At 52.0% G+C, this 13193-nt stretch overlaps 1 protein-coding gene and 1 pseudogene across 1 annotated transcript; both read left to right on the top strand.

Annotated features, from left to right (window-relative positions):
- The first annotated feature begins 4596 nt into the window (after window positions 1–4596).
- Window positions 4597–6520, top strand: LOC144954313 (polyubiquitin-B-like). The gene is made up of 3 exons (XM_078884836.1): window positions 4597–5299; window positions 5970–6452; window positions 6513–6520. Exons 1-3 carry the CDS (start codon window positions 4642–4644, stop codon window positions 6518–6520), a joined length of 1149 nt encoding a protein of 382 aa, XP_078740962.1. The 5' UTR covers window positions 4597–4641.
- Window positions 6521–6995: 475 nt separating this feature from the next.
- Window positions 6996–13193, top strand: part of LOC144954314 (uncharacterized) — a 48003-nt pseudogene continuing 41805 nt past the window's right edge.

A 13193-nucleotide genomic window follows, 5' to 3' on the forward strand; every position in this document is an offset into this window, starting at 1 on the left:
CTGTACACACACACACCTGTACACACACACCTGTACATACACTTACCTCTCTCTCTGCCCGTGTTTCTCTCACCTGGTGAGGTGAGCTGCTCACCACCTCCACCTACCTGGGAAACCCCCCAGCACTCCCCCCCCCCCCTCATTCACCCCCCACTCCCCTCCCCCCACTCCCCTCCTCCCCCATCCCCCTCCTCCCCCCGCTCCCCCCCACAGATGAATCCGGATCACCATCTCCGTCACCACCAACACCGTCATCACCACCACATCACCACCACCACATCACCACCACCACATCACCACCACCACATCACCACCACCACATCACCACCACCACATTATCACCACCACATCACCACCGCACCACCACCACCGCATCGCCACCACCACATTATCACATTATCACCACCACATCACCACCACATCACCACCGCACCACCACCACCACATCACCACCGCACCACCACCACCACATCACCACATTATCACCACCACATTATCACCACCACATCACCACCGCATCACCACCACATCACCACCACCACATCACCACATTATCACCACCACATTATCACCACCACATTATCACCACCACATTATCACCACCACATTATCACCACCACATTATCACCACCACATTATCACCACCACATTATCACCACCACATTATCACCACCACATTATCACCACCACATTATCACCACCACATTATCACCACCACATTATCACCACCACATTATCACCACCACATTATCACCACCACATTATCACCACCACATCATCACCACCACATTATCACCACCACATTATCACCACCGCATCGCCACCACCACATTATCACCACCACATCATCACCACATCATCACCTCCATCACCACCACCTCCATCACCACCATCACCAGCAGTGTGGAGGAGGTGTCCCTGAGGTGTGGGGAAGGGTGGTGCAGGGGCAATTCACGTACAGGTGAGTGTACAGGTGAGTGTACAGGTGAGTGTACAGGTGAGTGTACAGGTGAGTGTACAGGTGAGTGTACAGGTGAGTGTACAGGTGAGTGTGTGTACAGGTGAGTGTACAGGTGTATGTACAGGTGAGTGTGTGTACAGGTGAGTGTGTGTACAGGTGTGTGTACAGATGAGTGCGTGCACAGGTGAGTGTACAGGTGTGTGTACAGGTGAGTGTGTGTACAGGTGAGTGTGTGTACAGGTGAGTGAGTGTACAGGTGAGTGTGTGTACAGGTGAGTGAGTGTACAGGTGAGTGTGTGTACAGGTGTGTGTACAGATGAGTGCGTGCACAGGTGAGTGTACAGGTGTGTGTACAGGTGAGTGTGTGTACAGGTGAGTGTGTGTACAGGTGAGTGAGTGTACAGGTGAGTGTGTGTACAGGTGAGTGAGTGTACAGGTGAGTGTACAGGTGAGTGTGTGTACAGGTGAGTGTGTGTACAGGTGAGTGTGTGTACAGGTGAGTACGTGCACAGGTGAGTGTGTGTACAGGTGAGTGAGTGTACAGGTGAGTGTGTGTACAGGTGAGTGAGTGTACAGGTGAGTGTGTGTACAGGTGTGTGTACAGATGAGTGCGTGCACAGGTGAGTGTACAGGTGTGTGTACAGGTGAGTGTGTGTACAGGTGAGTGAGTGTACAGGTGAGTGTGTGTACAGGTGAGTGAGTGTACAGGTGAGTGTGTGTACAGGTGAGTGTGTGTACAGGTGAGTGAGTGTACAGGTGAGTGTGTGTACAGGTGAGTGAGTGTACAGGTGAGTGTGTGTACAGGTGTGTGTACAGATGAGTGCGTGCACAGGTGAGTGTACAGGTGTGTGTACAGGTGAGTGTGTGTACAGGTGAGTGAGTGTACAGGTGAGTGTGTGTACAGGTGAGTGAGTGTACAGGTGAGTGTGTGTACAGGTGAGTGTGTGTACAGGTGAGTGAGTGTACAGGTGAGTGTGTTTGTGTTGCACACTCGAAATGAATGGCGTGGGCAGTTGCTCCAAATCGAGGGCAAACACAATTATTGCGATCAATCTGTAAAATACAACAGCACTGGGTGTCGCACAGCAATCCTCAACCGAGTCGCCATGAACCACGTGACTGGTGTCTTGTTAATCAATAACCCTGCCAGCCAGCCACCCACAGGCCCAACTCAGTTGTGTACACACGTGCATTCATGTACTGCTCAGCACATGGGGACTTTCACAAAACCACGGTGACGGTCATCATTAACTCAATCTGGTGCAGTGATGTGAGGGGGGGGGGGTATTGTAATTATATTATTGATTGGTAATCATTCAATTGTTATTCATTGGTATTTGGTTCCCTTATAAGCAATTGTAATAGATATTTTATTTAATAATACGCTAATAATAAGCAAGTGGAGGGCCTCACCTTTCTGGGAAATTTCCCGATTATGCTGGATGCAATTACCAGCGAAACGTCGTACAACTCAAAATTGTAAATGTTTGTGGATTCACGCTTCAACACACCAGTGGGCTAAAGTAGTGAACTATTTATACTCGTTGTTTCTATCGGAAAAGTCACGTAGGTGAAAATAAAAATAATAATAAAATAAAAATAACTAAATTAAATCTATTTTTATTGATTTCATTTAAGTTTTTTTCACGTACGTGACTTTACCGAAATAACCAAAGAGTGTGGATACTTGCAGTCACGAAAACTTCAAATCTCTAGTTGTGTAGTTGTGACTCTAGTAGTGTGGTGTTTAGACTCCCCGTGTCTCTGACACCTGAAAAACTTCAAATCTAGAATTAGTGAACTATTTTGTCCTTTGTTAACGTGACACTTTTTTTACTGTTTGGCTGTGTCGGGTGGTGGAGGGTTACGACACATTTATAAATAACGCGATCTAACCCAAACACCTTTATTATGTTTAGTGATGGTAAATATATTGACAGTTAAGAGTTTGATATGTAAGGACGATGTTAATAATTGAATAAGTGCTTCGGGCGTGGTCCTAGAATATTAACACTTGCACTCAATCCCGTCAGCAGAGGGATTGAGCGGTGAGCTGGTGCGAATTGGGGTTGATTGCTGTGCATCTGGTCATAATTACAGGTTTAAGTTGATTTCATTTGAGTTTTATTTGATTGATTTTGCCGTTTTCTGCGCGGCAAAAGTTGAAAAACAAGATGGCGGCGACACCCTCATGATTTTATTTAATTAATTATAAATACAAGTCGTTTGAACTTTTTAAGTTTGATGAGTTCAAGATAATCTCCATATATATAAGTCAAAGTTGTGATTATGACTTCCAAACATGCAACAAACTTGAAATTTGCCATGTGGGTACTTTCCAAACTGTACACCATGCACGTGAGCTGTGACGTCAAATCTGTAATGTGACCCGCGCATGTGGAAGCGTAACGGATTGTAGATTGTAGTGGGTAGCGCTACGAACCCGGCGACCCGAGTTCGATTCCCGCTCACGGCCACCACCGGTGACGATTATTCTAACCGGTCCTGGGCCTCCCCTAGGTCGACTCAGCCTCAAACGTGTAACTGGTGTGCTGTGTGAACATCGCCACTGGGGGGACAAAGTCGGCCGGGCGTGGTGAAACCAAGTCCCGGGCGAAGCCGGGTAGTAAAGCTAGTTTGTTAAACAAAGTACTGAGAATGTGATTTGAATGTTATAGTGGTTAAAAAAAAGGTTATTTTTTTGATAGAGAGCAAACCCACAACATTTACAATCTGAGTACCGTGACGTTCCGCCAGTAATTGCAACCAGCTTCATCAGGCGACAGCTACATTTGAGGATAAGTCCTCCTGTTTAGTTCCTTAAACAGAGTAAATATATATTTATATTTACACGATCTAACCCCCCAAAAAACAGTATTATGGACGATATTGGTCGCGAAAGCCTAAGTGTTAAACCAATCTAGATGATTCATTAAGAGTGCACAGCTCCAGTGGCTTCATAATATAGGCAGGAGGAGCATTCCAGACGGCCACAGAAGCGCATCTGAAAGCGCCGTGCGATGCGGTGACCTCTGGCTTTGTTCAACGGCTCGCAGCCAAAAGCCGCCGCTGCTACGAGGATGACGACCGGAGTTTGCGCGATGATGGTTTATGCTCCTTTGGCGAGATGAGCAAAGGTATCGTGGTTCATTTGTGGCAAGTGCTTTGTGTGTGTGAGTGCGACGACCTCGTGATGAGTGCGACGTAACATTATTGCAACGTACGTATGAGTGCGACGTAGTATGAGTATGAGTGTGACAAAACAGGTGTTGGGATGTTAGAACACCAAACTGAAACCTTTAACAAGGAATCTTGTCTGCATTAACCACAATGCTTGTGGTCAGAATGCAAACAAAAAACATACCCTGATAATGTATGCATTTTGTTTGCATTCTGACCACAAGGGGCGGCACGGTTGTCAACGTCTCTGCGCCTCTCCCTCTCGTCTCGATCCCAGATCCTCGCGAGCGGCTGGACCGTCGCCCCTGAACCGTGGGAAGCCCTTTGGGAGACGCCGCCGAGAACGCGAGGCCCGGAGGTCCAGGACAGGGACAAGCGGGAGTCCCCTTGCCCAGCAGACGCTGACCTTCTACTGGGCAGCAGCCTACGGACAGAGGGGGAGACCCTGACTGTCCACGGCATCCGGACAGAGTCCACTCTGCACGTGGTTCTCCAGCGACATGAACAGACCCGGGAGGTGGCTGTCGAGCCACAAGGCCGTCAACCCGGGGTCGGAGCGTTCAGCAACCGCTGCCGAAGCCAACGGGGAGACCCCAGAGACGCGAGGAATTCGTCCGGAGCAGCGGGAGCCGGAGTCGTCATCCCACCCGGATGCCCAGCTCTGCGGTGGCGATGATGTCCCACAGATCTACGTGAAGACGATCGCTGGCAAGATCTTCAGCGTCGACTGGAACCCTACGGACACCGTTGAGAATGTCAAGGCGGAGATTGAAGCCAAGGAAGGGGTTCCTCGAGGCCGGCTGAGGCTGACGTTCGCCGGCACGCAGCTGCAAGACGTTCACACCCTCGCCCACTACCACGTCCATGCGGGGTCCATCCTGTGTCTAGATCTCGAGTGGCGTGATGGCGTCAGGGGTGTTGGCGGCGGTCCCTATGAAATCTTCGTGAAGATGCTCAGGGGAAAGACCCTCACCCTGGACTGGAACCCTTGGTACACCATTGGGCAGCTCAAATTGATGATCCAGGACAAGGAAGGGATTCCTCCGGACCAGCAGTGGCTGATCTACGCCGGCAGAGAGCTGGAGGATGGTCGCACCCTCCATGACTACAACATCCATGCTGGGTCCACTCTGCACCTGGTTTTCAGACGACATCACGGTGACCATCTCTCTCTCTGTAACTCTGTTTGTCTCGTTGCATCTCCAATTTTCTCTCTGCATCGTCGTGTATCTCGACGTATTTGTGTTTGTCTCTTTGCATCTCTCTGCCTCTCTGCATCTCTGTCTCTCTCTGTATCTCAGACAGACGAGGCACCGTGATGGGAATGTTTATTTTCTCCAATAGTGGCAGCCTCTTATGAAGCCCACCGCAGTTTAAATAAACATGGCTTGGGCTTAAGCCTTTATCATTCTACAGACACGGCTGGTCAGTCCAGAATTCCCTCTGTGTGGGTTTCACACGACGTGGCAACGTGGATTCCGGCAGCGACTGCCTTTCAGACCCAGTGGCACATTGCCCACCCCATCTCACGTCTATGGCACAGATTCAAGTTATTTTGTGATGAGTCCTGGGACTGATTGAAACGTCACAGACATTTTATTGTTGAACCAGAGGACAGGTATTTCCCGCGTGACTCTGGGAATGCAGATCTCACGAGATGAATGGTGAATCAACTCAACAAGCACTGACCCAGCTAAGATCCTGTACTGCACCGTTGAGATCGTACTTCACCTCTCCAGCCCTGCCCCTTGTTCTTACTTCAGAGCTCTACAGCTCGAGATGAGTCATGTGAACTTGTCGATGACTTGTGTTTCCCTGTCTTGTTCAGGTAAGATGCAGATCTTCGTGAGGACAGCGAGCGGCAAGACCATCGCCCTTGAAGTGGAGCCCAGGGACACCACGGAGAACTTGAAGACGAGGATCCAGGAGAAGGAAGGGATTCCTCCAAACCATCAGAGTCTGACCTTCGCATGCAGACAGCTGAAGGACGGTCGCACCCTCACCGACTACAACATTCAGAAGGGGTCCACTCTGCACCTGGAATTCAAGCGATGTGATGGCGACAGCAGTGCTGGTAGTGGTCGCGATGAAATCTTCGTGAAGATGCTCATGGGGATGACCCTCACCCTGGACTGGAACCCTTGCGACACCATTGGGCAGCTCAAATGTAAGATCCAGGAGAAGGAAGGGATTCCTCCGGAACAGCAGAGGCTGATCTACGCCAGCAGACTGCTGGAGGATGGTCGCAGCGTCTCCGACTACAACATCCATGCGTGGTCCACTCTGCACCTGGTTCTCAGACGACATCACGGTGACCATCTCTCTCTCTCTCCGTTTGTTTCGCTGCGTCTCCACTGTCTCTGTATCTCAGACAGATGAGGCACCGTGATGGGAATGTTTATTTTCTCAAACAGTGGCAGCCTCTAATGAAGCCCACCGCAGTTTAAATAAACATGGCTTGGACTTGAGCCTTTATCATTCTACCAGCACAGCTGGCCAGTGCAAAATTCCCTCTGTGTGGGTTTCACGCGAAGTGGCATCGTGGATTCCAGCAGCGACTGCCTTTCAGACCCAGTGGCACATTGCCCACCCCATCTCACATCCATGGCACAGATTCAAGTTATTTTGTGATGAGTCCTTGGACTGATCCAAATGTCATAGATGAATGGTAAATAGAGAGGAATGGTAAATATTCTAAACCCGCGCTGCTCCAGCTAAGATCCTGTACCACACCGTTGAGACCATACTTCACCTCTCCAGCCCTGCCCGTTGTTCTCACGTTTAGCTCTACAGTTGGAGATGAGTCGTGTGAACTTGTTGATGTCTCTCTGTGTCCCTGTCTTGTTCAGCTAAGATGCAGATCTTCGTGAGGAAAGCGAGCAGGGAGACCATTGCCCTTGAAGTGGAGCCCACGGACACCACGGAGAACCTGATGGCGATGATCCAGGAGAACGAAGGGATTCCTCCAGACCAGCAGAGGCTGATCTATGCCGGCAAACAACTGGAGGATGGTTGCACCGTCTCCAACTACAACATCCACACAGGGTCCACTCTGCTCCTGGATCTCAACCGACATGACGATGGTGGCCGTGCCGGTGGTGGCCGTGCCGGTGGTCCGAACGTCTACGTGAAGACGCACGCGGGGAAGATCGTCACCCTGCGATGGAACTCCTCGGACACCATTGGCGAGGTCAAGGCGGAGATCGAAGCCAAGGAAAGGGTTCCTCCAGACTGGCAGAGGCTGACGTTTGCCGGCACGCAGCTGCAAGACGTTCACACCCTCGCCCACTACGACATCCACGCGGGGTCCACCCTGCGTCTAGATCTCAAGCGATGTGATGGCGACAGGGGTTTTGGCGGCGGTCGCGATGAAATCTTCGTGAAGATGCTCACGGGGAAGACCCTCACCCTGGACTGGAACCCTTGGGACACCATTGGGCAGCTCAAATTGAAGATCCAGGAGAAGGAGGGGGTTCCTCCGGACCAGCAGAGGCTGATGTACGCCGGCAGACTTCTGCAAGATGTCCGCACCCTCGCCCACTTCAACGTCCATGTGGGGTCCACTCTGCACCTGGATCTCGAGTGGCGTGATGGCGACAGGGGTTTTGGCGGCGGTCGCTATGAAATCTTCGTGAAGACGCTCACTGGGAAAACCCTCACCCTGGACTGGAACCCTAGGGACACCATTGGGAAGATCAAATTGATGATCCAGGACAAGGAAGGAATTCCTACGGAACAGCAGAGGCTGATCTACGCCAGCAGACAGCTGGAGGATGGTCGCACCCTCACCGACTACAACATCCACACAGGGTCCACTCTGCACCTGGATCTCAAGCCACGTGACGATGGTGGCCGTGCCGGTGGTGGCCGTACCGGTGGTTGGAACGTCTACGTGAAGACGCGCGCAGGGAAGATCGTCACCCTGCGATGGAACTCCTCGGACACCATTGGCGAGGTCAAGGCGGAGATCGAAGCCAAGGAACGGATTCCTCCAGACTGGCAGAGGCTGACGTTCGCCGGCACGCAGCTGCAAGACGTTCACACCCTCGCCCACTACGACATCCACGCTGGGTCTATCCTGCACCTGGATCTCGAGCGGCCTGATGGCAACGGCGGTGCTGGCGGCGGTTGCGATGAAATCTTCGTGAAGATGCTCACGGGAAAGACCCTCACCCTGGACTGGAACCCTAGGGACACCATTGCGCAGCTCAAATTGAAGATCCAGGAGAAGGAGGGGGTTCCTCCGAACCAGCAGAGGCTGATCTACGCCGGCAGACAGCTGGAAGATGGTCGCACCCTCACCGACTACGACATTCAGAAGGGGTCCACTCTGCGCCTGGTTGCCAGACACTGTGGTGGTCTGGACGTCTATGTGAAGACGCTCACGGGGAAGACCCTCACTCTGAAATTAAATCCTTGGGACAACATTGAGAAGCTCAAAGCGATGATCCAGGACAAGCAGGGGATTCCTCCGGAACAGCAGAGGCTGATCTACGCCGGTAGACAGTTGGAGGATTGTCACACCGTCTCCTACTACAACATCCGAACAGGATCCACTCTGCACCTGGATCTCAACCGACGTGACGATGGTGGCAGTGCCGTTGGTCCAAACGTCTACGTGAAGACGCACGCAGGGAAGATCGTCACCCTGCGATGGAACTCCTCGAACACCATTGGCGAGGTCAAGGCGGAGATCGAAGCCAAGGAACGGGTTCCTCGAGACCGGCAGAAGCTGACGTTTGCCGGCACGCAGCTGCAAGACGTTCACACCCTCGCCCACTACGACATCCACGCTGGGTCCACTCTGCACCTGGATCTTGAGCCAAGTGATGGTGACGGTGATGCTGGCGAAAGTTGCTATGAAATCTTCGTGAAGATGCTCACAGGGAAGACCTTCACCCTGGACTGGAACCCTTGGGACACCATTGGGCAGCTCAAATTGAAGATCCAGGACAAGGAGGGGATTCTTCCAGAACAGCAGAGGCTGATCTATGCCGGCAAACGGCTGGAGGATGATCGCACCCTCTCCCACTACAACATTCAGAAGGGGTCCACTCTGCGCCTGGTTGTCAGACACTGTGGTAGTCTGAACGTCTACCTGAATACGCTCACGGGGAAGACCCTCACTCTGAGATTAAATCCTTGGGACACCATTGAGAAGCTCAAAGCGATGATCCAGGACAAGGAGGGGATTCCTCTGGACCAGCAGAGAGTGATCTACGCCGGCCGACAGCTGGAGGATGGTCGCACCCTCTCCGACTACAACGTGCTGCCGGGGTTCACTCTGCGCCTGGTTGTCTGACACTGTGGTAGTCTGAACGTCTACGTGAAGACGCACACAGCAACTGCAGCAGCAGTAACTGCAGCAGCAGCTGCTGCAGCCGCAACTGCAGCAGCAGCAAGTGCAGCAGCAAGTGCAGCAGCAGCAGCAACTGCGGCAGCAGCAGCAACTGCATCAGCAGCAACTGCAGCAGCAGCAAGTGCAGCAGCAAGTGCAGCAGCAGCAGCAACTGCGGCAGCAGCAGCAACTGCAGCAGCAGCTGCTGCAGCCGCAACTGCAGCAGCAGCAGCAACTGCATCAGCAGCAGCAACTGCAGCAGCAGCAACTGCATCAGCAGCAGCAACTGCAGCAGCAGCAGTAACTGCAGCAGCAGCAGCTGCATCAGCAGCAGCAACTGCAGCAGCAGCAGCAACTGCAGCAGCAGCAGTAACTGCAGCAGCAGCAACTGCATCAGCAGCAGCAACTGCAGCAGCAGTAACTGCAGCAGCCGCAACTGCAGCAGCAGCAACTGCATCAGCAGCAAGTGCAGCAGCAAGTGCAGCAGCAGCAGCAACTGCGGCAGCAGCAGCAACTGCAGCAGCAGCTGCTGCAGCCGCAACTGCAGCAGCAACTGCATCAGCAGCAGCAACTGCAGCAGCAGCAACTGCAGCAGCAGCAAGTGCAGCTCCCTTTGATCCTGTTAATCCTGCATAATGCACATGCATATGTAGTACTAATCACATTCCTGCATTTCCCATAAATATGCTAAATTCCACTTGATATGCAAATTCCTTTGTCTAGGCGCCCAGCTTATATATATGCTCCAAGCTCGTGTGCTGTTTCATTCAGACTCTGTCGCCTCGACGGACCTGGTTTTCACCTGAGGACGGCTGCTTGCGTTGTGGCCGAAACGTCGTGAGAATTATTTTATTGTGTTTTATTTTTATTTTTTTAACAGGACCCTGCGGGGTGGGCTGGTAGGAATAATACTTAGTACCGGTACAGGGATATCGACCGGGTATAGAGGAGTTAAAGAAAAAATTACTGTATTCTAGTGTAACGTTAATTAAAAGTGTTTGTTTTGACAAGAAACGCTGTGAGATTTAAAGACCCCCCAACACCACCCTCAACACCACCCCTCCCACCAGCCCTCACCACCCCCCCACCACCCCCCACCACCACCCAACGCCACCACCACCACCCCACCACCCCCCACCACCACCTTCTGCACTAGGCCTCGCGAAGCCTCCCGCACTAGGCCTCGCGAAGCCTGCTGCACTAGGCCTCGCGAAGCCTGCGCACTAGGCCTCGCGAAGCCTGCGCACTAGGCCTTGCGAAGCCTGCTGCACTAGGCCTCGCGAAGCCTTCTCTGCAGTAGACTTAGCGAAGCCTTCTGCACTAGGCCTCGCGAAGCCTTCCCTGCAGTAGGCCTCGCGAAGCCTTCTCTGCAGTAGGCCTCGCGAAGCCTTCTCTGCAGTAGGCCTCGCGAAGCCTTCTCTGCAGTAGGCCTCGCGATGCCTTCTCTGCAGTAGGCCTCGCGAAGCCTGCCGCACTAGGCCTCGCGAAGCCTGCTGCACTAGGCCTCGCGAAGCCTTCTCTGCAGTAGGCCTCGCGATGCCTTCTCTGCAGTAGGCCTCGCGAAGCCTGCCGCACTAGGCCTCGCGAAGCCTTCTCTGCAGTAGACCTAGCGAAGCCTTCTGCACTAGGCCTCGCAAAGCCTTCTCTGCAGTAGGCCTCGCGAAGCCTTCCCTGCAGTAGGCCTCGCGAAGCCTTCTCTGCAGTAGGCCTCGCGAAGCCTGCCGCACTAGGCCTCGCGAAGCCTGCTGCACTAGGCCTCGCGAAGCCTTCTCTGCAGTAGGCCTCGTGAAGCCTTCCCTGCAGTAGGCCTCGCGATGCCTTTTCCGCAGTAGGCCTCGCAAAGCCTGCCGCACTAGGCCCCGCGAAGCCTTCTCTGCAGTAGGCCTCGCGAAGCCTTCTCTGCAGTAGGCCTCGCGATGCCTTTTCCGCAGTAGGCCTCGCAAAGCCTGCCGCACTAGGCCTCGCGAAGCCTGCCGCACTAGGCCTCGCGCCGTGCTTTTCGTGCACAAATAAGGCGATTAAATGTATCTCGTCTCTGTGTTAACAAATGTTTCTTGTCTCTGTGTTAAAAAAACGTGCTGCGTTTCAGTAAAGTAATTTTTTTTAAAAACATGCTGCGTTTCAGTAAAGTAAATTTGAAGCGAAGTTTAAAGTTTCGCCGTTGAGGCGCCGGAAGCGACGGCCATCTTGTTTAGTTCACAGATCGCAGGGGGAGCGGGCGGCCATCTTGTCGGACAGGGTCATGCCAAGTGTTTGCAGTAGGGGGCGATGTTGATACACGGACGGACGGACGGACGGACACATTAATCTATTGGTGGTCTGGTCCACTTCGTTCCTACCAGTATTACTTCCCTTCTACGTGACTTTACCGAAAGAACCAAGAAGATGAATCCCTGCAGTCACGAAAGCTTTAAATCGAGACAGGTGGTGTCGTGGGTTGACTTGACTCAGATGACTGGCAGGTGCACCAGCTGTGACCCTCTACTGTGCCAGGTTTGGTGCAGGAGGCGGTCACGGGACAGACCCACATGGTGCAATGGGTTGACTGAGATGACTGGCAGATGCACCAGCTGTGCCGCCCAACTCGCTGCGTTTTATCCACCCGGCGCTCCGATCATTGTTGTGAGCATCCCTCCTCTGCCCTCCGTTGTTGTTGCTGGAGGGCGACTGCCTCCAAACTGCCCGGCAGCAGCAGCCTCCTTCATGAGCCTCCTCCTCCACAGAGGCCTCTGGTTTTAATCATAACACTGGTCTACATACTCTTTGGTTCTTTCGGTAAAGTCACGACCGTCTTGAGGCGAGAGAGTATGGATTCCTGCAATCACGAAAGCTTCAAATATACACTGGTCTACAATTGTTAAGACATCGTCTGCGTCAGACATGAAATGTGCCGTTTATTATGGACTAGCGGTAAGTACCCGGCGTTGCCCGGGTGAAAAATATCTTTCAAAACTTCTCTTAAAAACCTTACATATACAGTGAGGGAAAAAAGTATTTGATCCCCTGCTGATTTTGTACGTTTTCCCACTGACAACGAAATTATCAGTATATAATTTTAATGGTGGGTTTATTTGAACAGTGAGAGACAGAACAACAACAAAATCCAGAAAAACGCATGTCAAAAATGTTATAAATTGATTTGCATTTTAATGCATTTTAATGAGGGAAATAAGTATTTGACCCTCTCTCAATCTGGCTCCCAGGTGTCTTTTAAACAGGTAACAAGCTGAGATTAGGAGCACTCCCTTTAAGAGTGTGCTCCTAATCTCAGCTCGTTACATGTAAAAAGACACCTGTTCACAGAAACAATAAAACAGATTCCAAAATCTCCACCATGGCCAAGACCAAAGAACTCTCCAAGGATGTCAGGGACAAGATTGTAGACCTACACAAGGCTAGAATGGGCTACAAGACCATCGCCAAGCAGCTTGGTGAGAAGGTGACAACAGTCGATGCGATTATTCGCAAATGGAAGAAACACAAAAGAACTGTCAATGTCCCTCGGCCTGGGGCTCCATGCAAGATCTCACCTCGTGGAGTTGCAATGATCATGAGAACGGTGAGGAATCAGCCCAGAACTACACGGGAGGATCTTGTCAATGATCTCAAGGCAGCTGGGACCATAGTCACCAAGAAAACAGTTAGTAACACACTACGAATGAAATCCTGCAGCGCCCGCAAGGTCCCCCTGCTCAAGAAAGCACATATACATGC

This window comes from Lampetra fluviatilis, unplaced genomic scaffold (genome assembly GCF_964198595.1).
Source record: "Lampetra fluviatilis unplaced genomic scaffold, kcLamFluv1.1 SCAFFOLD_148, whole genome shotgun sequence".
Classification (NCBI taxonomy): Eukaryota; Metazoa; Chordata; class Hyperoartia; order Petromyzontiformes; family Petromyzontidae; genus Lampetra; species Lampetra fluviatilis.

Bases quoted from the DNA above. Each gene is read 5' to 3' on its own strand.
- LOC144954313 (XM_078884836.1), top strand. From the start codon at position 4,642: ATGAACAGACCCGGGAGGTGGCTGTCGAGCCACAAGGCCGTCAACCCG. The intron at 5,300-5,969 runs GTGACCATCTCT...TGTCTTGTTCAG, and splicing joins GGTTTTCAGACGACATCACG to GTAAGATGCAGATCTTCGTG.